The sequence below is a fragment of the Heliconius melpomene genome, chromosome 1, assembly GCF_056956725.1.
Source record: "Heliconius melpomene rosina isolate 202511_hmr_F chromosome 1, ASM5695672v1, whole genome shotgun sequence".
In the NCBI taxonomy this organism is placed as follows: domain Eukaryota; kingdom Metazoa; phylum Arthropoda; class Insecta; order Lepidoptera; family Nymphalidae; genus Heliconius; species Heliconius melpomene.
In genome coordinates, this window is record NC_140389.1 from 6473589 (window position 1) to 6498491 (window position 24903).

At 33.7% G+C, this 24903-nt stretch overlaps 2 protein-coding genes across 2 annotated transcripts in view; both read left to right on the plus strand.

Moving 5' to 3' along the window:
- The first annotated feature begins 2061 nt into the window (after positions 1-2061).
- The window catches only part of rau (RA domain-containing protein rau), a 61788-nt gene continuing 38946 nt past the window's right edge, over positions 2062-24903 (plus strand). Inside the window, exon 1 of the mRNA XM_085196433.1 lies at positions 2062-2211. The gene's annotated coding sequence lies outside the window, so the exon portion shown is untranslated. The remainder of the gene's footprint in view (positions 2212-24903) is intronic.
- Positions 14399-15562, plus strand: LOC146541112 (uncharacterized). Its single transcript, XM_085186298.1, has one exon. The coding sequence runs from the start codon at positions 14515-14517 to the stop codon at positions 15424-15426; it is 912 nt and encodes a 303-aa protein (XP_085042424.1). The 5' UTR covers positions 14399-14514; the 3' UTR covers positions 15427-15562.

Sequence of the window (24903 nt, forward strand, 5' to 3'; positions counted from 1 at the left end):
AATCTCAGTTTCTAACAAGCACCCGTTACATACAATCTCTATCGCACACGTGACCGCTTGGCCAACTATTCGAACAATGCTGCTTACTATTTCCACTAATAAAATACATAATATGTATATTTAGATTTCATCACGAGACCTGCAATATAAACGTGTTAAGATAAAGTAGGCGGAGAACTTAAGGGCAATTCGTTGGTTGTGGATTAATTTCTCACTCCGTGAGTGATATATAAATTATTTTTAGTTCTTTGCCCTTGTTGATCGGTAAGATCGGAATGAATAATGCGGAATTTCGCCACTCAACACGCACTGTCTTGATAATCGGGTGGAACGGTGGTGGTATTCAACGTTTGCCTTTGCCTCGATAGCAGAGCGAAGGAAGGCAAATATTTATTTATATACTTCATTTCTTCGAGTTAGAACCCACTACCTGCCGCATTATCCTTGTGCTGGTCTCGAAGTCATAAGTGCTTATATATTTTTAGCTTCACGCTTTATTCCTAGCAGTTAATCCAGAGAGAACGGAGCGCCAAACGCTAGTCTCTACATACCTCCTTCACTTCGTCTAACTTCATATTATAGACACTTTTATACATTTTTTGCTAATCCAATCGATGTGGCTGTACAATGGGCGTGCTATCGTAGAATCGTGAAAACGCATCCGACCTGAAAGGTATCGAATCAGGCGATCAATCGTAAAAAATTGGATTAAAATCGACGTAGTTCTATAATGTGAAATATATATGCTTAGAGCGAAGTGTTCAATTATTTAGATTAATTTTGGATTGTAGTAATAAATTAACGGTATTAACATTTTACTGAATTTCTACGGGAACGGCAAAAAACGGGATTTTTCATTTTACAACTTAAAATCTACCCAAGTAAAAAAGCTTCATCCATCTCCTGCATAAATTAAATTAGACAGAGAGTGACCTATTGAAAATTATTTCTTTTTCCACTCTCCGCCTGTTTTAGAAACATTGTTTTTTCAATGTAGAAATGCACAAAGTGGCTGTGTCTCTTTGTGTATTTTTTTTCCTATACAAAAAAAGGCTTTATGTTTGTATTATGAATATAGCATAGTTAGCAGAAGGAACCTAGTGAGAAAGCACTCCATCCCCTATTTTGCGCCTAATTTTTGTCTGCGTTTTGTCGTTTTGTCTGGCACTTTGTCTTGTGAGAGCGCGGAAATGAAAATAACTTATTACCCAGAATCAGAATCGAAGTCACTACCATCGCGACTTATTGATACAAATACTTTTTTATGTTGTCCGTATGTTCGTTCTACAAATAGATTTGCAAGTGGCAGTAAAAATATTGTTGACTGTAAGGGGTTAACGCACGGGACCACACACAGCGACATTGTTATAAGGATATCCGTCTATAGATTATTATCTGAATGTAAGAATTTGAATTCTTGTTCATACTTTCCTATTTCCTTGAAAAAAAAATGTATATCTTAATTATTAATAAAATAAGGAAGAAATATTTAATTTGTATTCAACAAAAAATCTACCGAAATGGGGGAAATGGACTGGGAAAAGAGGGAAGTAGAGTTAAACTCTAGGTTCCATTTGTCCAACCCGCTATGCGGGAAAAAACTTGAAACTGCTAGTCACCATTAGTAATCGAAAAAAAAATCTTGCATGTTTTTAATTTTTAACCTCACGTTCTGAATGGTCACGTGTATATTGAAAGTTATATAACAACTTGTATGCAACAAAATCCGTGAAAAAATATTTAATTAATATGTTCAATACAATCGCGAAAGCCAGAGAAATTATCTCAAGGTAAATAAGATTTTTAGTTTAATACTGCCGACGTATAATTATATTTTTGGAAAGTTTTAAAATATATGTATATCAATTGTTTTACATAACAATTATATTGTGACTTAAAGGTGATTTTGTTGTTCTCCCTTATACGTTCAATTATTCAGTTAAGCAACAAATTCTAAAACATGACGATTTTTTTCATTATTATATAAAATTATTCAAATAATCATCAAAACAATGTTCAAAAGCAAAACATGCGCGTGCGCAGCGTAATGCCCACAAAATGTTCGCGCCCCGTCATTCCGCGCCGAACCTCCGCGCGCGACGGACGTGTCGCGACGCTCGCAGTAGTGCGCTCCGTGTTGTGTCCTGTGATGTGCTGTGATAAGTGGTCGCCCTAAGGGCTGTGTTTTTGTTACTGGAATTACTTGTACCGGTATGTTGATTTTTCTTATTCTCGTTAGTAAGTGAAGGAATGTTTTCAATTTTCAACTAAAATTTTGAAAAGGATGGCTCTTATTATTGTTTTGAGTATCTTGGACTGGATGATGCACATTTAAACATTTGCTTTACTCGGATTTGTGCCTGTAACCATCGTCGTGTGCAGTCATACATGACTTAACTGCGTCATGGTGCCGTCATACTCGTATATTTTTGTTTGTTTTTATAAGAATCTTTGTGGTTTTATCATTTGTTGTCATTTTTTATATTGTTTTTTAAGAACGAAGCGTTATATGTACCTAATTTAAGTTTATTTTTTGTTTACCATTTTTATAGAGATTATTAGCAACTTTTTGTTAGTTTTAATATATTCTATTATTTATAACTTTTTACTTCATTTTAGTGGTTTTTTTCTGAAAAATCCATTATTGAAATTTTTTTTCATTGTCAATGTCAAATTTTATTGGATTTTTTATCTCTTTACGCTCCATCGATGTTATCGCTTTAATTTGTATTTTATTAGTTTTTCCTCAATAGCAATTTACTTTTTGCACTACCAGGTATATGAAAAATTACTATTATAATATACTCTGCTTGAAAAAAGAAATTAACATTTTTCATCTTTTATTGTATCGTGGAGTATTTCGAGGACGTTATTAAATTGCTATTTAAATAAATAGGTTCGTCTCCTGTTCGCTTCGCTCGTCTACCCTCGCTTGATTCGCTTGGTGACATTCTTGACACTGATATACAAATAATAAAAATCGTACGATTTTTTTTAAATACTATATCAAGCTTTACTCGTTTGCCCCATCTGATTAAACAATTCACGGTGACCGGAGTGGTATATCTCTGCGTTTTCTCTGCCAATGTTATAGATATGTCAAGGTATTTTTTTCCGTAATGATTAAGTAGATAGTAGATAAGTGCTTACTCGACCTTCACGAGCAAGCTTAAATGCTTGAAATTAATTTATTATCGAATGTTATTTATTTTTAGAATAATAACTTATTCTAAACTAAACCTATCACTTGAAGTCCAGATGTATGAACCTAATTATATTTGTATACAAAAACAGGACCTATTGTAATACTTTTTTCTTGTATTTTAAATATTTCCGGAGCCTGAGTAATAAGATTGTGGTTATCTGTATTTTGAGAAAGACGAATATATTTTGATTTTGACGTTTGCCAGTGTAGAGTAGGGTACCTAATAAATTTCTACGTTCTTGGCTTCGTAAAAAATATTGAAATCGTTTAATGACATTTGCGGCGTTTAGTTCCGCCATTCAAGTTAAGAGGCACTTTACACGTTGGATGCGTAAATCGTAGCTCCTGATAGATGTTCGAATCCATAACCATCGCGCACCTTTACATGTGCCAAGGGAACCGTGTGATTGTCATATATTTTATCAATATATTTTATTTCCTAACTTTCAGCATAATTTTCTAGGTGTTGAGTGTTGTGTAGCTTAACTCAACGCCGCCTTTAGTCCTGAAAAAAATGAAAAGAAATCAAATTCGAACCCAGAACCATCGCGGTCACGGTCAGGCCCTGCGATACTGTACCACGACGGCCAATATATGTATGACTATATGTTCTTAATCAAGCGTATCACGTACCTTTATAGTACTCACGATGTGATTCACCTAAAATTTCCCCCGTACTTTGTAACAAGGTGATTTTAAAGTGATTCATTTAGTTTTAGTTCCTGCTTCTATAAAATACTTTAAAATGGGACAAAAAATATTATGGTCGCCATCGTCAGCACAGCGTCAGACTCCAAGCACTAAAGTTGTGGGTTTGATTCCCACTCGGAAGAATAAATTTCATTTCCTTTTTGATACAAGCGCGGTGTTGAGTTCCGCCCCTGAACACGTGATGTGTCAAACATAAGGAGGAACATAGGAAACACTAACCTGTGTTTAACCTGTTATATGCGGGATACAGCATGAAGCTGTAAGGGAACCTATTGTTAAAACACTCTGTTCTCCACGTACCACCCAATTTTCGAGACTTAGTAGCATGTAGTAGCAGAACTCAACGCCGCACTTTGTCTTGTTTGCAGATTGAGGAAAACAATAGTTCACCATTCATCTTCTAGTGGAAATCAAACTCACAATCGTTCTATTTACATATGATTGAGAATTTTATAATGGACTTTTCACAACACTTGATCAAACCCACAACCATCACCCTTTTTGACCCATTGCGCCATGAAGAACTCTATAAGCAATACATTATCAAAACATCAAAAATATCTAATTCAAAGTTCTGCTTTTAACATAATTTAGTTAATGCTAGTGTGAAAATTAACATTACTTTTGTTTATGAACGTTTGATCTATAGGAAGTGCTTTGTTCCGGAGCATTGATGTGAATGATGATGGGTAAAAATAGTCGGAACCTACACTTCTATACGTACTTTATATTATAAAGCTTTAGTTTGGTTAAACGTGCTAATCTCAAGAACTACTGGTTCGAATTGATAAAATGTTCTAGTATTGTAGTCGGAAAGTTGAGAACGGAGTTTCTTAGTCTGCCTATCTTGCTGTAATCGGGATAAAGCGTGAAACTGAAGCCTTGCTATGTACCCTATATTACATCACTTTAATCGTTAAGGTTGCGGTCAGAGTTAGCTCGGACACCTAAAACGAGCCATGTAATTTGATCACGAGAGCGAAGCCGCAGGCAATTATAAGTATGAAAAAAGGAGACATTTTGGCGGGCGTCGCATGCAACGAAAAACAAATGGTTAAGAAATAATTTAAATACTGTATCTTCTTTGGAATGACACTTAAAAGTTAATTTAAAGGCTTTAATTAAATTAATACTTGAACAGTAAAATCTAAACTACATACTTTCGAAGTTAATGTAAGGTAAATTAAATTCGACATAGAATATACGTATAGGCCCTTATGGCGCAGCGGCACAGCGTCTGACTGAACACGATAGTTATGGATTCGATTCTTACTCAGTGGAATAAATTATATTCAATTTCTTCAGAAGTCAGTTCCGCTACTGAACACGCAAATTTGGCTGTAAGTTAGCAACGGAATATCTTAAAAATAATAAAACGAAGTTGCTTAAAATATTTTTAAGCATTTTTTGAAATATCGGTAAAAAAAAACCAATCATATTTCGAAAATTTATGGAAGAGTGAAAAAAGGAGTGTTTTAACACCGAGTTCTCTTTGCTCATCCATCTATATACAGGAAAGGCGTAAAAATTCGAAAAAAAAGCAAATAATTCTTAATAGTTAGTAACTTTAATTAAATCTATTAAACTAGTGGTTAGATTTTATTTGAACCATTTTCTCATTTCCTCCTAAATAAGCGTCTAATAGAATGTTTGAGTGAATTAACAGTTCATAAATTATTTAGCGAGGCCTTGCCGTTAAATGAATAATCATTGTAAAGTACTATTTTATTTTCTTTCGATTTGAGTACAAAAGCTATTGTGGTCCAGTAATCGGTATAGATGGTAGAGTGGAAGGCGTAACCTAACCGCGCATGATGAATGTGGGTTCGACTTTCGAGTCAAATTTAAGAATATTTATTGTTAAAACCTTTGAATTTATTTATTGATGCAATGAAAAGGAAAACTTTGTTTGTTTTAATGGGAGTGAGTGATCTTTCACTTAGTTCTCTTTTTTCTGCTTTACCACAAACGAATAGAATCTAGTGATAGTGATAAAGTTATGTGTTGAGTTGCGGAACTTAAATGCAAATATCATATTTATGGGTTCAAATTCAAGCTGACGAAAGCCTTGACCTTAATCTACTTTTTTCACTAAATTTAAAAAGAAATAAAGTGATATATTAATTTTTATGAAAAAAAACACAATCTGTTTATAAATTATATTTGTGTATCTATTATAATCCTACTAATAATAATAAATGTAAAAGTTTGTGAGGCTGGATATTTATTCCACTTTCACGAAAAAACTACTGAACGGATTTAGATGAAACTTTAAAGCAACATAGCCTGTATACCGTAATAACACATGGGCTATAATTCTTGTTTGCGTGTTTGAGTCCCTAGTTGTTTATATATCTATGTTGGCCTGTATAATCGTCAATCATTGGAGATATTCTCGATAGTCGTGCGCAGGCGCATCTTTTAGGTCAATTTAACGCATTCAAGTGGTTTTGTACCACTTTTACAAATATATATGACACGTAAATCTTATGCATATCAAATTAATTTCACGCATTGATACGTGGAAAATTGCTATTTAATAATTTAATTGCTTTCATAGATTAATTGGTCGTTTGTTTTTAAGTTATAGAGTTGGAATGTGTGCAGTGAGATAGGGTACTGTTGTAAACGTCGATGTCTACTCGGGGGCTTGAATTGTTTTTATTTAACCGCTTTTGTTTTAGAAAAATGCAAATTCCTGATTTGGACGGCAGGAGAACGGAGTGTCTCGACACTACAGTTTTTACTGTCTACCCTCCTACGCGGTAAAGCAATTTATGTAAAGATTTCATATAATTTGGCAATAATATAAAAATAAGTTCCAGCAGGCGAAGCCTCGTTTGCGTTAGTATTATAATATGTATACAAATTCTTCTCAAATTTTTATGTATTACAGACCTCTAAATAGCGATACGTTAAATAAACATTAACATTTATCTAACCCAGGAAGGTAAAATAGTTTGTTTAGGACCAATCTAGAAGATTTTGACAAGATTTTGACACGTTTCTAAGGTTGTATTTATATATGTGTTTTTTTGTGAAAGGCACCTTTTATTTATTTAACAAATATCTTGACTTATATTATTGTAAGAGATTTGAATCAAAAACATAATATCGATGATACTGGTCAAGGTTAACTTCGAGGACCCTCCGGGAAGCGTATAGGTTGATGACAATGGACGAGGCCAAACAGATGCTCTCTAAGAAGAGAGAAGAGTCAAAAATATGAGCTACACCAATTGTTACTGCTAGCTCTAAAAACATGTCTTACGCCCTTGAATTTAATTACAATGCCATTGTTTTCTATACAATTCTATTTCTATAGAATATTAAAGAAGAAATACGCAACTACTTTACTTACTTAGATTACTTAGACAAACCTGCATCCACCTGTTGATCAATCGAGTGCATTTTACATCACCATTTTTTTATGAAAGATAATTTTCAATTATATAGCATTTGTTTCACGATTCTCGCGGTTTCTGCATTGCTTGCTCCAATAAGATGGGTTGCACATTTTTGTGTGAGAAACACATCACAATGGAGGCGACTCCCACGCTCTCAATGCTTGCCACATCCCAACGAGAGCTGTCGTTATAATCATATTTTAATATATGCAACTAAATGCTTGGCCATTATTATTTTACTACTCTCAGCTGCTATTTCGTCTAACCAAATGGTAGTAAAAGAGAGTTGTGTATGATACATTCTAATTATTCCAGTATACATCATGATAGATAGAGAGAACTCAGTGTTAGGGCAGCCTGTTCTCCACCTTCCACTCATTCTTAAGTCTAAAGAAGTGATGTAATTTTATATACTTATTCCCCCGCGAAGATATCGAACTCACAACCATCGTCCCGCCATTAACCACTGTCCCATTGACGTCCTAACGAGATTACTGTGAGAAAAATATTTGCCATAGCAAGCTTTGTATAAGATGTCGTTTCTTCTTAGAATTTATTAAGTTTACAACGTCATTATTGATGTATGACGCACCAATGATTAATTTGACCTTAGGACATATTAAATTGAACTCTACCTCCAATATATTGATTTAGTAGTACGTTCAGTGATTGGTGACTGCTAAAGGTCCTAGCTTTGATTCCTAGGATTTACCTACCATATAGCAGGTAAGTAGCTAATAAAAATATATTTTTATTATTGTAATTATGCTTATATTTTATAGTGGAAATCGTGGCACAGTATTAACGCGATAGTTGTGGATTCAATATCCACTCAGGGTACTACCATTTTCATTTGTTCTGGTAACACGACCGCAACGTTCGCACCACGCTGTATCTAATTCAGACTAAAGGAGAACGGAGTGTCTTTAATGGACTTCTATACATGGGATATGTCTAAGATGGCTATAATATTTGGTTCGATTTCCATTCGAAGAAATGCATTATTATTTATTTGTGCTTTTCTTTCTATTGTGTTTATTTGTATAGTTGCAAAAAGAATAAAACAAATAATAAATAAATAATTATACATTTGAAATGCATGTACATGGCAGAGGTAGCTCGGGGAATCAATCAAAGGGCAATGTCCATGTATTCTGGAATGCAAGTGAGAGCTCCAAACAATGGTTCCTCTGCGCTTGCAACGGTAAAAAACTATGAATTAACTGCGTAGTAAAAAAAATTATTCTAAAAGTTAGTCGTAGGAGCTTATACTATAAAGTACAGATTCAAATTAGATGTTCATATTATATTTGATTATTATTTACAATTAGAAAGGTAGTAACCATAGTTAAAAACTTTTGTATTTAGCGGCGTAACTCAGCGCCGTGCTAAGTTTTACCTGAGCGGAGAAATGAACTAATCTATGACTGACTATTGACCCGAGAGCACCACTGTGCTACAATAGCCTTGTTTATTGTCATAAACAATCACAGAACACGCGACATCGCGTGAAGCGTGAATAAATAATATTTGTTTGGACTTGTATACATACTTTCGAATTGTTTAGATTTATTTTGACAGTTTTTTTTTGCATACACACACTTCGTATAATAAGAATATGAAAGTTTTAGTTTCTATTATTTTTCTTATAAAAAATGTTAAATTAGCACCAATATACCAATATTTAAATAGCAACTATATTTACCTACAGGACAGTCATTAAATTCATAAATTTCATATAATAATGAAATTGTAATTTTGTATTTGTGTAGTTTTTTCTTTTCACATGTAAAAAAATCATTTTTCATATACAAAATTATATATTTACCTAATATGAAGAGTTTACACAGTTCCAAGTTTCAAGATATTGTGTCTTGTTAAGTTTCGAGGAATTGTTCCGAGGCGGAATTTATCGCCACAAATCACAATTTAGCTTCTTTATATGGCCGCAGAAATTAAAATAACTCGTTCCCCCAAATCGAAGTCGAACACACAACCCTCGCGCTTACAATCCGATGTTACAATTAATTAATGAATTAAAAGTATAATAAAAGTTATTTATAATTATATTTTATAACTAGTGGACCCGAACGCGGCTACGCCCGCTTGAACTATGCGAATATTTATTAAATATATTTATGAAATTATTTTCAGTTTTCAATAGAGAGATGCGTTAAGCAAGCTAATTTTGGGTGACGTTTTCTAACAACAAACTTTGCAAATCGTTGCTTAGCAACGGCGGTTGTTATAAACATGGCGGAATAAATTGCATGTCAAATTATTAAGTATTTTAATATATTTATATATATCCAAAATATTACAAATATGAGAAAAAAAAGTATCCTATGTTCATCCCGAGACCCTCAAGTATTTTATCACAATTAAATTAGCAGTTTGGCCCTGATTGCGTAAAAGACAGACAGACAGACAGACAGACAGACAGAGTTACTTTCGAATTTATAATATAGGTATGGATAATAATTTCTCTATATTATAATAAGATCTCATTATATAACGCTAGCTAGCCTTGATAAAAAAATGTATTAACTATTGTACGTTTGCTTAGTTATCGTCCGCCAGCATCCGTTCGCCAAGGTTGTTTTTACAGATAAACATCTGTTAGCTTATGCCCATTATAATTATGCAAGTTACATATAATACATATCTAATAATACAATTTGCTGTGTTGAGTTCCGCAAATCGAAACGCACTGTGTGAAATTGTAGCTATTATTCCTGTTGTTTTCGTAGATATGCGTGGCGTTAAGTTTCGCCACTCACTCGTCATGTGCAAAAGTTGTCTTAACACTAAGTACCTAAAGTTGGTATTTAATATCAGTTTAGTAACGCTATTCCTACTCAAAGGTCGTTTTGTTGTCTTTTTTTATTGATTTCTCCTTACTTTATTTGGAAACTTAAGATATAGTTTAGAAAGCTTGAAAATATCTGAAAATATATGTTTTTAGTTAAGCTTTTAGTTAAGGAATTTACTATAGAAAAGTAAATTTAATATAGCTTTATTCGATAATCCAACTCAAAAATATAATGGATCGCTAGCTTTATGTAAATAAAGTGATAACCGCCTGTTTAAAGTGGGTTAATCCATTCATAATAACATTTGTGTAACTAACACGTATAAAATGTATTAAGCATATAGATTATAGTATATAGCATGTAGCTAGGGAACTTAGTTTTAAAAACCTCCGTTGCGCGGCGCGGCGTAACTTAACGCTGTACTTTGTCTTGTTGTCAGAGGGAAGAAAAGATAATAACTAATTCTAATAACCGTCGTGATCTGATGCTGCGCCATTGCGTCAAGACGACCACAATAATATAATGATAGCTTATTAAATTCCATATTTATCCATGTTCTATGCGTAAAATTACGTGTAAAAAGACGTCATTCTTTATACTATTGAGATTGTATAAGGAAAATTTGTACATACCTAACATATACAAGTGATATACTCGCGGCTTCGCCCGCATGGGCCATTTAATTATTTCTATTTTATTATTTCCTGATTTGATAAGACTGTATGTACGATATTAATATTACTAATTGATGATAGCTGCTGAGCTAGCTGATTTTCGGGTGTACTCAATATTTTATGCCTTTCTTTTACTAAGCCGATCTAGAGGTCGGTGTTGCATAAACGAAAAGTGGGGAATGTAGTATCTTAAAACCAGGTTCCCTCTTCTCTGCTAGAGCGGGTAACCAAAGGAAATTGACAATAAACTCTTCTCTGTTGATTGAACTCGCAACTACCCTCAATTAGCCAGATACGACGTCAATCTATAATAAACTTATAGCTTAAAACAACAATTTTACTAACAATCTTAACATGATATAACTGAGTTAAGATTCTTACACTTAAGAGATCCTCTTTTGTCTCAGTTATTACAAACACCGTGTGGCGCCGTCTTCATTTGTTCAATTGCCTGCATCTGTCGACCCGGAGATTACTCATCCTAGCATTACTTGGATAGAAACTATAGTATGTAATGGCTTTAATATGTAATGTTTTGTTTATTATGTTTATGTTTCATAATGGTTAATATGTTTGACTATAAAGGCGATGGATTTGAGTTCGATTCCTATTCAGGGGTAATGATTAGATAATATATTTTTTTCATATCTTAGTTCTGGTAACGCCGTGTAGAGGTTCCGCCAGTGTACATGCATTGTCGTGAATATTAAAAGTTAGCAAGGTTCCCAGGTTCCAATGCCTATCGTTTTATACGGGATACAGTGTGAAATTAAAAATAAATACAAACATGGGTATGTAACCCACATAAATCGTTTAAATCGTAACAAAGCCATAAAAAACTATGCTCTATCTTAAACGTCCAGTTTATCTTTATTTATCACAATTTAATAGTTTACGAGTTTTACGTAAACAAAAGGTTTCGACATAAAAAATGTTATGGAAAAAAACCCCATAACTAGTTATCTATAGTTTATCGTTACAAACAAATAGACAGTTTTATCAGTGCACTCGGTGCGCATGCGCATTTAACTTTAATTTACATTTTAAACCGACTTAAAAAAAGGAAGTTATCAGTTTAACATGTATATGTGTGTGATATGGTTAGAATTGACAAATATTTGATAATAATCTATTAAGGCGTTTATTCCAAGCACATTTATTCGTATGTTAGTCTACAAATTTCTCGAGAACTAAAGGAAATATAATTTTTATTGATTTAAATAAGTCGGTTCAGTGGTTTTAGAAATGTATTTTATTTGTGGATCCTTCTATTTTTCACTTTCTGTCAATTCATACAAATGAATGATTATATAAATAATTATTACCATATATGGTAACATTAACAACCTTTAGATTCTAACTAATTGTAGTAGCCTTCGTTAATAAAGACTTCCTATTGTGAATGCCATTTGAATGCATTTTAGGCCAAGATTACTAGGTGAATTTAACAAATTGTTTTTTTGTCTGTCGAGTAGAGGCCGTTGTGGTGGTAAACCTGGTGGTTGTGGGACCAGTTTCCGTCCACTGGAGTGATTATATATCAATTATTTTCCTTTTCCAGCCAATCAAATTGGTAGACAAGATATATTTTCGAGTTCCGCCAATCAATCAATGTCTTGAAAATTAGACGTAAATAATAAATTTAGAAGTTATTTGTAAATGGACCGTTTTGATACTGGGTTCCCTCTGTCTATCCTGCAGAGAAAAACCGTGAAGCCGCTTTTTTATAGCTTCCGCTTAAAGGGACATAGTATAATATTTATCCGTTATCAATTTTGTGCTGATTTAAAGATTATATTTACTTGTTTCTAATCACGAAAACAGCACCCTTTCAACGAATATCGATACATTTCAACTATAATTGCATCTCCCACAAACAGATAGCTAAGGATCAAACCAGCAACCACCACGGTAGGTAACAGACGCATAAAAACTTGAGAGAAAGATTAATTCAATTAAAGCCTTCCAAATGCTCCAACACAGCGTTTCTTTCGTGATTTAGATCCCATCACGGTCCAAATACACTTTGTACCATATGTATGAAATCCTGATAAACTATCCATTGACTTTGCACACCGTACCATGTAATTAGGAACAAGCAGCTCCGAAAGGAGGCCAGTGACTGAATAATTAGATATATCTCGAGATCTATATACAAACAAGAATATCTAAGTGGTTAAAACTTCTTAATATAAAGATCTTGAACGTCTGAATGAAATCGCAACGGTAATAGGTTCGATTCCCACTCAAGGAATGGTTTATTACAATGTCTTGAAAATTAAAGTGGCGAATATAAATAACCTTTATTTGACGTTCTTCTTAACTATCAAACCCACGTATATACATTGTAAAGACAAATTGCTCCAATTGAGATCAAAATAACAGCTAAAACTGTTAATTGTCAATTTGAAAGGAATCAACGCGGTAATGGGAATAGCCTTGCCGTTATCTTTTAAGTTTACTTTGTAGCGCGTAGCAAATAGATCGAATATACAAAGACTTGGTAGAAAGATAGAATTTACTAAGAAATCGCAAAAACATACAAAAAAACACAGTCGAATTGAGTCGACATATAAAAAAATATACTTCAAACAGCAAATATAGCGTGACTGTGAGATGAATTACTGCAATAATAATAGGTAAAGAAAGTTAAATATCAAAATGACTGCATTTATAGTATTTTCGTACGATAATATACACGCAAGTTGCCTAAATGATTTAGATTGTTTTGTAATAAGTTTAATTGAAATAAAAAAAATTCTAACTACAATCATCATCATCCTGGCTTTTGCCACCGCTGTAAAAAGATATCCTTTAAAGCTAATAATAGATATTACCTATATGAATTAAAATATTGCTATATATGGCGGAAGGAGAGCAAAGTGACGCGTCATTATTTTCTTTTACTTAGTTTAAAGTTTCATAATCACAGACAATTAACCAAAGTTAACCATCAGTAACCGTCACTCAATAAGCAATGTCTCTATTTTGGCAGGCAATGGAGAACGGAGTGTCTTGACTCTAGAATATCTCTAAGAGAAACGGAAGTGAATCCTTTTCTCTATAACGGATATATAAAATAAAATTTAAAAAGAACTTAAATACAGTTTATTATTAATGGAAACTGTCATATTTTTTCTGTACTTTACATCCATATACGAGTATAACTGGCACGTCTAACAAGTCATACATTTTTATAAAATATAGCGTGGGAGACTTTATTCGAGATGTGACGTGATTTTTTACACAAAGTAAACCAGTTCAATTCTAGACTCGTACAATACGCAACTATAGTAAGCTATTACAGTAATGTCAGTTATTTTGTAATTAAATTGTCGGCTTTGTCAGTAAAGACTTTATACTTACCTATACTACCGAGGCCATTGAATAGAGGGAGTCGTAGCATGTGGAATGATGATATTTATATTATTTTCATTATTTTGTTCTGATAGCTAAATGCGGCACTAAGTTCCGCCATTAAAAATGCAAAGTTCCAAAAATTGGGCAGAAAACGGTGACCAGGGTGTAGCAACACTAAATTGTAAAAGTGTTGTCATAAAGCAAATAAACGTGCTATTCGGTGCATTATGGAATGTAAATTGTGTTCTGATTTTTTAAAGATTGAGGACTCAATCAAATGCACGGCCTGTTTGGGATTTTTTCATTACTCCTGTGCCAGTTTAAAAGACATTGATTTTAAAAAAATGCTGCCTATGAACAAGGCCAAATGGAAATGTCCTGCCTGTAAGCCTACTAAGAAAGGCAGCACTAATATTAGTCCTGGATTGTCCGCTGCAGGTTCAAGCTGTATCGCCTTGGAGTCCACTCAACCTCAATTACAGTTACTGCAAGATAGTGGTTTGAAATCAATTATCACTTATTTTGATGACCGTTTCAATAACCTTCATGCCATTGTGGAATCATTTAAATGTTCCGTCACTGAGGAACTTCGAAATCTCTCTGAGGCTGTTAATACCTGGTCTTCAAAAATTGCTCATATTGAGTCCTCTGTCAATTGTCTAACGGAGCAGATGAACGATTTTGACCTACAACTGTCTAAATTAAATAACTATTGTACCGAAGTCGATGATTTGAAGCTAAAGATTAAAGAATTGTCGGAAAACTCCATTAGAAGTGACCAATGGGTTCGTCGTTCTAACATTCAAATTAACGGAGTGCCGTATAAGAAAGGCGAAAACTTAATCCAGATTGTTAAAACATTAGCATCTAAAAGCGGCTTTCCTATTAATGTTGATACGGATGTGGACTTTGTAACAAGAGTAGCAGTAAAGAATGATACTACTGACGGTAAACCCCGTCCAATTATTTTGAAAATGCAGTCGCGTTATAAAAAAGACGACTTTCTCTCATCAATACGCAAGCTGAAGGGACTACTTGCGTCTGACGTGGGCTTCACCGGCATAAATAATCCCATATATGTCAATGACCACCTATCTACATATAATAAGGCTTTACTGAATAATGCTAGGCGCAGAAGTAAGGAGAAAGGGTACATGTATTGCTGGGTCCGAAATTGTACTGTTATGGTCCGTAAAACACATAATTCTCCGGTTATCCATATCTCTTCTAATGACTGTTTAAAAAAAATCTCGTAAGAACTATAGTGATATTGATATACGATTATTGTGTTTGTGTTATTTTGTTAATTAGTTTTTATTTTATTTACAATTGTTGCTTTATGGAAGTGTTAAGGTGTCTCTATTTGGGCTATTATAATTATTTTCATCTTTATTCTTGCGTTTCGTTGGTTTACTGCAATTATACTCAGTCAATTAATGTGATATGTCCTTTATTATTTTTATTGCTATATTCAAATTTAAACATAATTATTATACCTTTGTTTTTATATAATTATTTTTCACATTATTATGGCTCTTAATATATTCTATCAAAATGTCAGGGGACTTCGTACTAAAACTGAACAATTTTATCATAGCTTGCTAAACAATAATTATGACGTAGTCTGTTTAACGGAGTCGTGGCTGTTAGACGGAATTTGTGATAAGGAACTCTTTGACCCCCGTTATATTGTATACCGAAATGATCGGGACTACACACGCTTAGGAGTAAAGAGAGGAGGTGGTACTCTCATTGCTATCCGGCAAGGAGCCGCATTTATTGATATTCAACACCCCAGCGCGCCCCCTCAATTACCTGATGCTGATATAACGAGCCTTAGTTTGATTCTTGGGCAAGGCTCATATCGTAAAAAGTTCCACCTATTTTGCTGTTATTTCCCCCAAAATCCGAAACAACGCGACTCTGAAGCGATTTTCTTTGAACACATGTCGGACCTTTATTTTAATAACCGCAGCGATAACTTTATTATATTAGGTGACTTCAATATTAGCGAAGCAAGGTGGTTGTTACAGTCTGATGAGCACCTCGCTATTCAGAATCCCTCTGACAATAACCTAATCTTACAATTGTTCGCATTCATGTCAATCACCGGATGGAGACAATACAATTCCATTTTTAATAAGTATAATAGGCTATTGGATCTCATTTTATCCAATTCCGCTTGTGTTGTTGCGAGGACTGACCCATTATCACTACCTGAAGATGGCCATCATCCAACTCTTTTAATAAGTGTGGAGGAAGGTGTCCCTCACAAATTATTGAGAGAGCCTCCACGCATTGTACATCGTTTCCATGATGCCGACTATGAGGCCATTAACTCTGAATTAAATAAAATTAATTGGGTCCAACAACTCTCTTCTCACAATGTCTCGGACGCAGTTGATAGATTTTACCTTTTAATAAATAATGTTGTTGACAAATTAGTTCCAACTAAAACTGTATACAGCAATAACAAATTTCCAGCTTGGTACTCTAGACGTTTAATAAAACTAGTAAATAAAAAACTTAAATTGCATAGGAAATGGAAGATTTACGGCAGAAGTAGTGACTATAAAATATTTTCTGATCTACGGCATGAGACAAAACATATGGAGTTGGAATGCTATGTTCGGTTTATTGATAAAGCTGAAAGCAATATTCGTTACAGTTCAAAACAATTTTGGTCCTTTGTCAAGTCAAAACGAGTGAATGATTGTATTCCTGACAGCATAGTTTTTAACGATCAAATCTCCTCTGATGGCCAGGCTATTGCCAACACTTTCAACTCTTACTTCCAATCTGTGTTTGAAGTTAATACAAGAATTGTAGTTGGGGAAACTAATTGTGCTTCGGAGAATAATCTTTCTATAAATAATGTCAGTATTACTCGTGAGATCATAAAAAAGTATCTTTTGAAACTTGACCTTTCTAAAGGTTCTGGGCCTGATAAATTACATCCTATATTTTTAAAATGTTGCAGTTCTGAAATCTCTGTTCCATTACACATATTGTTTTCAAAATCTTTACAATCGGGGTCTTTGCCTCATATTTGGAAAAGGTCTATTATTGTCCCAGTCTATAAAAGTGGTGATAAGCAAAATGTTAAAAATTATCGTGGAATATCAAAACTTTCTGTTATTCCCAAATTATTAGAAAAAATTATTTACGATAATCTATTTCCTCTTATACGTCCTCAACTAATCCCGCAACAACATGGTTTTATAAACAAACGCTCCACAGAAACTAACCTCTGTGAGTTTCTAGTTGAAGTCCTCTACGCTATGAATAGTGGGTATCAAGTCGATGTTATCTATACTGACTTTTCGAAAGCATTCGACAAAATTTCACATTCTTTGTTAATTGACAAAATTAAACAAGCTGGTATACATGGTGATCTTCTAAGATGGCTTGAGTCTTATCTCCGAGATAGAACTCAAGCTGTTGCTGTGAGGGGCTTTACTTCTAGTTTTGTGCCTATTACTTCTGGTGTACCACAGGGTTCCCATCTTGGACCTCTTCTTTTTAACATTTTTATCAATGATATTATACAATCTTTTGAACATTCTAAGATACTTCTTTATGCCGATGATGCAAAAATTTTCAAAATTATAAGAGATCAAGAGGATTGCACTAAACTGCAGGAGGATCTAGTCAATTTTGATAAATACTGCGCGTCTAATCAATTATCTCTAAATCTTGACAAATGTTGTGTAATTAGTTTTTGTAGAAAGAAATCTCCCATTCTATTTGATTATCTGATTCGCAACAGGAAAATAAAAAGAGTCTCCATTGTTAAGGACCTTGGTGTATTATTGGACGCCGGTCTTTTATTCGACAAACATATTGCGAATATTATAGGAAAAGCATATAAAATGCTCGGTTTTATATTTAGACAGGGGAGTGATTTTAAGAACATACATACATTTAAGCTTTTGTATAATTCATATGTTAGACCTTACTTAGAGTATGCCTCGCCAGTCTGGAACCCACAGTATGATAAATATGTATTTGCAATTGAAAGTGTCCAAAATAAATTTATACGGCGATTACTTTACAAATTTAAATTAGATAACTCTCATAACCTAAATATACTATCATTAAAAAAACGAAGAGGATATAGAGATCAAATTTTTTTGTATAAATTGTTACACAATCTTATAGATTCCAATTATCTGCTAAGTAATATTCACATAAAATGTCCAACTTTTAGTGCCAGATCTAGGGACACCTTTTACATTTCTGCTCGAAAAACCAATTATGCCCAAAATTGTTTTATACTAAGATCTTGTAGGGCATACAATAATTGCTTTAGTGATATTGACATTTTTCATAGTAGTTTGATGCAGTTTTCATGTAAGATCATTGACAAAATTCAAAATTCTGTAAATCCTAACCTAATGTAAACCTTAACCTTTCATTCGTAAAAATCTTTGTTTTTTTTTTTTTTCTCTTTAGACAGTAAATTTAATTTTTAATTGTTAATTAGCAACATATTCACTCCATGTTTTATGTATAAGTGGAAACTTTATTGGCAGTTGGAATATGGATATGTATTATACTAAAAAGTACTGTAAAATGCTGTTTGTTTCCCAACTTAAAATAAATAAAATAAAATAAAATAAATAATAATATGTCAAATAAGAGCTATATGTAATTACGAAACTTTCCATTCAACGTGACACTGGCGAACTGATTTTGTGCTCAACTGGCACGCTCGGAACGCCATAATAGAAAGAACAGAACAGAACAGAATTACGAAACAATTAAATTTTGTCATCAATGTGCAATTACAATACAATCAAAGTAATTTTTTGAAAGATAAACTCAAGGATCTTCTTATTTTAATTACAATTATAATATGATTAATTAATTAAAAATGTTTTAAAATTTCAATTGAAAACTATCAAGATTCATAAGAACAGATTCATAAGATTCATATAAATGAAGCAAAAATATAAAGAAAAATTGTATTATTTATAGTATTTTTTTCTCAAGTGATAAAATCCTGACATTATAAGGCTGGAAGCCCGTTTTGTGGAGTAGGGCCGTGGGAGAGCGGTTTGCGACAGTTACATTGTCTCTAACATTGTTCGCTTGAGAGTAATTAGTTAATTATCTCTAACTATGGGGAAACTATAGCTTGGTGAAACTTTAGAAATGTATGAAAAACTTGTTCTTATTACTGATCTATAATTTCTATAAGAATATTAAAAAACTGTAGTGTGTTTCATTGATAGCATCTATCTCAAGAATTGCTTGGTCTATAGAAATAATATTTTTGTGTTCGACAGTTCATTTATCAATGAAAGTTATAGGGTATATTACAATATATTAGTCGCTTTTGTTCCCCACGGGGTGAACGGAATGTCTTAGCACTAGGTTCCCTCTGCCTACCCTGATGTGTGCGGGATACAGCGTGAAGTGATTTAATTTGTTTTATTTTTTTATTTTTAGTCGCTTTCTTTTCCTACTCTATGGGGTCAGAGTTACCCCTGGTACATAAAAAGTGTCACGTGTCATACAGAACTTAGCTCTTTCTATTATACCACGCAGGCGAAACCGCGGTTAATGGCTGTTTATTTTGCCCAAATACCAGTAGATATATATTAAAATACACAATAAATGGATTGAAAATAATCCTTAACCTCAAATCCTACCAAAGCAATGTCATTGTCTTTGATATAACAATAAAAATCTTGCTTTCTAAGAAACGAACTTACTTAATATGAAATATGTGCCCGACTCGAAATCCTTAGGACAATGGGTGCCCTTCGTTGTTCATACGATTAAATACTTTAAAGATATAGGAAAAAGGACTACAGTCCCAAGAGAAAATACTATGGGCATTGAAGATATTTGCACGCGGATGGAATTTTAAATATAAAAAAAATATTTCTGTCAGCCCATCGTGGCACAGTGGGACGTTAGTCTCAAAGTACGTTGATTGTGGGTCCGTTTCCCGCTCGACAAAATTTTGAGCGAACTGAGTGAAATTTGGCATATTCAAAATACTTATGTATGAAATCCAAAAAAATATATTTATAAAGATATTTTTTTACTTTTTTTTTTATTTAGGTTCACGCTGCATCCCGCAATACATATAGCAGGGTAGGCAGAGGAAGCCTGGGCCTAGTGTTAAGACACTCCATTTCTTTTGGATCCCAATTCTTGAGGATTTGCGCGTTGACTGGAGCTGAAGTTCGTTACGAAAGCCAGGAAATGAAAATATTAAATATTTATTTTTTTCGAATGGGAATAGAACCGACGACCGTCGCATTAGTAGTCGCACGCTTGCCCGTCCGCCACGATGGCCTCTGATATGACAAAAAATAATTTATTACTTTAAGTTTAATTATTAATTTGAATTAATCAATTAAATATTACAACTACACAGTACTCACTATAAGACATGTTTGATTAATACGAGTGTTGATAGTGCGTTACTGCAAATTCCAATTTAAAATATTCTTTAATCAAATAAACTTTTACAAGCACTTTTTGAGATTAGCGTGCATAGACAGACAAACACACAAATCGAAAAACAGATAAATTTTATAAAATAATTGATATCGGGTTCTATTACATTTAATAAATACCGCAAATAATAAATGAACTCATATGTACAGACGACCACCAGTTACAATTTTACTATACATATGTATGGATTGGTTTCACTATGAGATTATATTTATTTATATTCTAATCCCGTTCGCAATAATTAGTATGAGGTGCGTCGATTTGGGATTTTTTTGCGATACATTCGGACAGACGGCGTTTCCGCTTGTGTTTTGAATTATCATTACTTTAAAGCTTAGGATATACTATAAGATTTCTTTAAATTTACATTGTATTCGAATTTAGGTAAAATATATATTTTTTATTCATGTTGAATCTAGCACATAGCAAGTTAAGCAGAGATCCTGGGAACTTAGTGTTAAGAAACCTTGTTTCTCATTAAGACACACCCGTTTCTCATTTTTCGTGTTGAGTGGCGGAACTCAACGCCAGGCTTTGTGTCGTTAGTAGACCGAGTGGGAATAGAACCCACAATCAGAGAGCGTTTGCAGTCACTGTGCTACCTGGCTGGCCTGGCTACTGGCCTTAGTAAAATATATATAACTGCCTATAACTTACAATTTTACATTTGCTTAACGCATGCGTAAAACGTACTGCGTACATAGAAGCAATACTTCGGGTCACATAAAGCTCCTTTTTTTCAGCAACCCGCTTTGGCAGAATGAACCTGTGTTAATACATTTCGTTCTCCTTTTTCCACCTGCGTTTTAGCACGGAGCTCAACCCCGCATTTAGTTCTCACCAGAACCAGCAAATGAAAATAATTCAAAACGCTATTAATAATTATATTTATTTATAGTAAAAAATAGAAACCTTTCTATAAAATCCATAAGAAATTCTATCTTTCTCAGGTGGATAAGCTTCTGGATCGTCTTACATGTGTACTAGCCGTAACAGTGCGATGACCGGTGTAATGTAACTAAAATAGTATTATTGAATTACAATGAACCCGATATATGACAACATGATTATTTCTATAAATATTATAATATTAATAATATTTTATTTTACGGCGTTGAGCTCTGCAACTCCATACCACCGCCAGTTTCACGCTTTATCCCGCATATATCAGTGTAGACAGGGGGAACCTAGTATCAAACACTTGGTTTTTCGATTGCCGCCTCAATAACCGATAAAAAAGATAAATATTTAAAGTTTTTTTTTATTAAGTGGCGGAATTCAACGCCGTCCTTGACTTTTGAGAGATGGAAAAATGAAGTGCAAAACTTAAATAGTAAAATATCAAAACCAAAAAAGTTATTTAATAACTCCCCATATAGAAGACAATAGGCAAGGTATGGTATATATGAACTATCAGAAGCATCTAATCTTAACTGGCTTGTTCCTTCCATTAAAGCATCCAGGTCAATTGATAAATACTAGAATTACCCACTTCTTAGTTTGTCTTAATCATAGCTGTAGTTAGGTCTTGTCATGTACATAATTTAAGTGCTATGGAAGGAATGTTAAATGAAAAATTAGTTTATAGAGGGTTTATAGAAGAAAACTAACTTAAACTCCTTAATCTGTTCGTTCTCGTATGGGAATCGAACTCACAACCGTTGTTTTCACAGTCTGACTCTATGCCGCTGAACTAAAACGGCTTCTATCAAAAAAAATTTTGCGTCATACCGTATCTTGTTTGTAGCAGCAAAGGGAACTAGTGTTCTCGAGACATTGCGTGATGAGTAGCAGAACTAAACGCAGTGTTTTATATAATGACCAGGGTGAGGAAATGAAAATTATTAATTGCCTTGAGAGGGAGTCGAATCCACAATCGTTGCGTTTACTGCTATAGGCTTTTCCACTGGGTCACGAAGGCTTCCTAATATTACAAAGTTAAGTAAAATAAATGAAATATTTAATTCATCACGCAACCCGGTAGGTGTTACACCCATTGGGTGTGTTTATAATTTTGTAAATACACACACATCCTGTCACCGTTTATGGTTTCCTCACATTAATTGACTACGCGCTCAGATTTTATATGGTTAATGTTATATTTTAGTATGTTATTAGATATTTTGTTTATAATATATCTATTTTAGGCTGTAGCTTTTGATTGTAGCGGGTCGGTTGTGAGTTCGATTCTTATTCGGAGGAATGAATTATTATTTTAATGTCTTTGTTCTGGTAATGGGCGAAAACTCGACAATGATTTCCGCCACTTGAAAATTGACCGAAACCTGGAGAATAGAGAGTATCTTGTCACTAGGTTCTCTCTGCCCACCCTTCTATAGGCAGGATACGTACGTGAGGCTGAAAAAAAAAACGCAAAAACACGAAACGTTAAAAGAGTTTTAAAGAGTTAAATATTATTTTAGCTCTATCGTTCTATCCTTCGTATGACAAGGAAGAAAAAAGAAACCTAGTGTTAAGACGCGGCATTCCCCACATTTTTCCCAATAATAGATATAGAAAGTGCAAAGAAATGAAATTATTTCATTCCCTCCAATGGGACTCAAAGTCGCAACCACCTCATACAGACATTTCCCAACTACACCAAGATGGTGAAAAACTGATTTTACTATGATATACATTACATATTAAAAATTATATTAAATTATTATTAGTAAAGATTATATGTAACGCTTTTCCCTGGGAAAATTTGTGATGCGTGCATCGCGTGTTAGGTTACATCACAACACAGAGGAAGTCCGTGTTAGTAATATTTCCTACTGAATGTATGTATGTTACTATATCGTGACGACTTATTAGTAATGCTAGTATTGTATTTTTTTGAGTTCTGAAGCTAGAAGGATTTATAGTATCGCTAGTTCGGTGCAACAAATACTTATTTGAATGATGCTTTTTTAGAAACGTATATTTTTTTTTTGAACGTAGCGGGATTTGAACGTACGCCGCTTGGATCGTCCAACGTATGGTTTAGTGGTCAAAGCGTTTCGACGGCTTCCTAGAGGCGTGGATTCGAATTTTAATAACTATTAAAAAGAATATTTTTCTTTTCTAAATATGGAATGATACCTTAAAAATATTAAATAAATACTTATTTGCACTTTTTGCAAGGTATTAAGGCTTAGGTCCTAAAACTTGAGCAGCGCGCGTGAACAAATATAACTTACTAGCGGACCCGGACGCGGCTACGCCTGCTTGAAATATAAGAATATAATTTCTATAGAAATATAATTTCAATCTAGATGAAATGCTAAAAGTGACTATTATATTTATTTTCATAAGGATGAATATCAAAATGACGCGGTAACGAACGCGGTCGCGTAGCGACGACGGTTGTTATTAACATGGCAGAATAAATTGCATGTCAAATTAGAAAGTATTTTAATTTATTAGTACATATGTGTAATCTAATATTATATAGCCTATAGCACTTCTGAAGAATGCAGCTTTCATACAAAACAAAAACAAAGTAAATCGATCCAGTAGATTCAGAGATCTTAGCGTTCAAACAAACAAACAAACAAACAAACAAACAAACTCTTCCGCTTTATTATATTAGTATAGACTAGTGGACCCGGACGCGGCTACGCCTGCTTGAACTATAAGAATATTTTCGCGTCGGTCATACTGTGCCGCCCGTAGGCTAGGTCATTTCGAATCAGTGACATCTCCTTAATTATTTATCAAACTTCATAAGGATGAATATCAAAATGTCGCGGTACCGGTTGCGTAGCGACGCGACGGTTGTTATTAACATGGCAGAATAAATTGCATGTCAAATTAGAAAGTACTTTAATTTATTAGTTTATATGTGTAATGTAATGTTATATAGCCTATAGCACTTCTGAAGAATGCAGCTTTTATACAAAACAAAAACAATGTAAATTAGACCAGTAGATCCAGAGATCTTAGCGTTCAAACAAACAAACAAACAAACAAACAAACTCTTCCGCTTTATTATATTAGTATAGATAGGTTTAATATTTAATATTTAAACATTTTCATAAAATAAGCTTGATTCACGTTCAAATCTTGAAATATACGAGGTATTGTTTTAGTATTTTGACACGGATTTCCGTTACCTGAATCGCGGTATTGTTTACGCGTAGCTTTATTTAGAAAACTAATTCTGCCTGCACTGCTCCTGCATTCTGTTGAGTCCGCGACACACGTCAGTTTTAATGGGATTCAATCTTTTTTTACCTTCTTGCTTTATCCCGTAAATAGCAGGGTTGCCTACC

Coding starts and splice junctions, on each gene's coding strand:
- LOC146541112 (XM_085186298.1), top strand. CDS start 14,515: ATGCTGCCTATGAACAAGGCCAAATGGAAATGTCCTGCCTGTAAGCCT.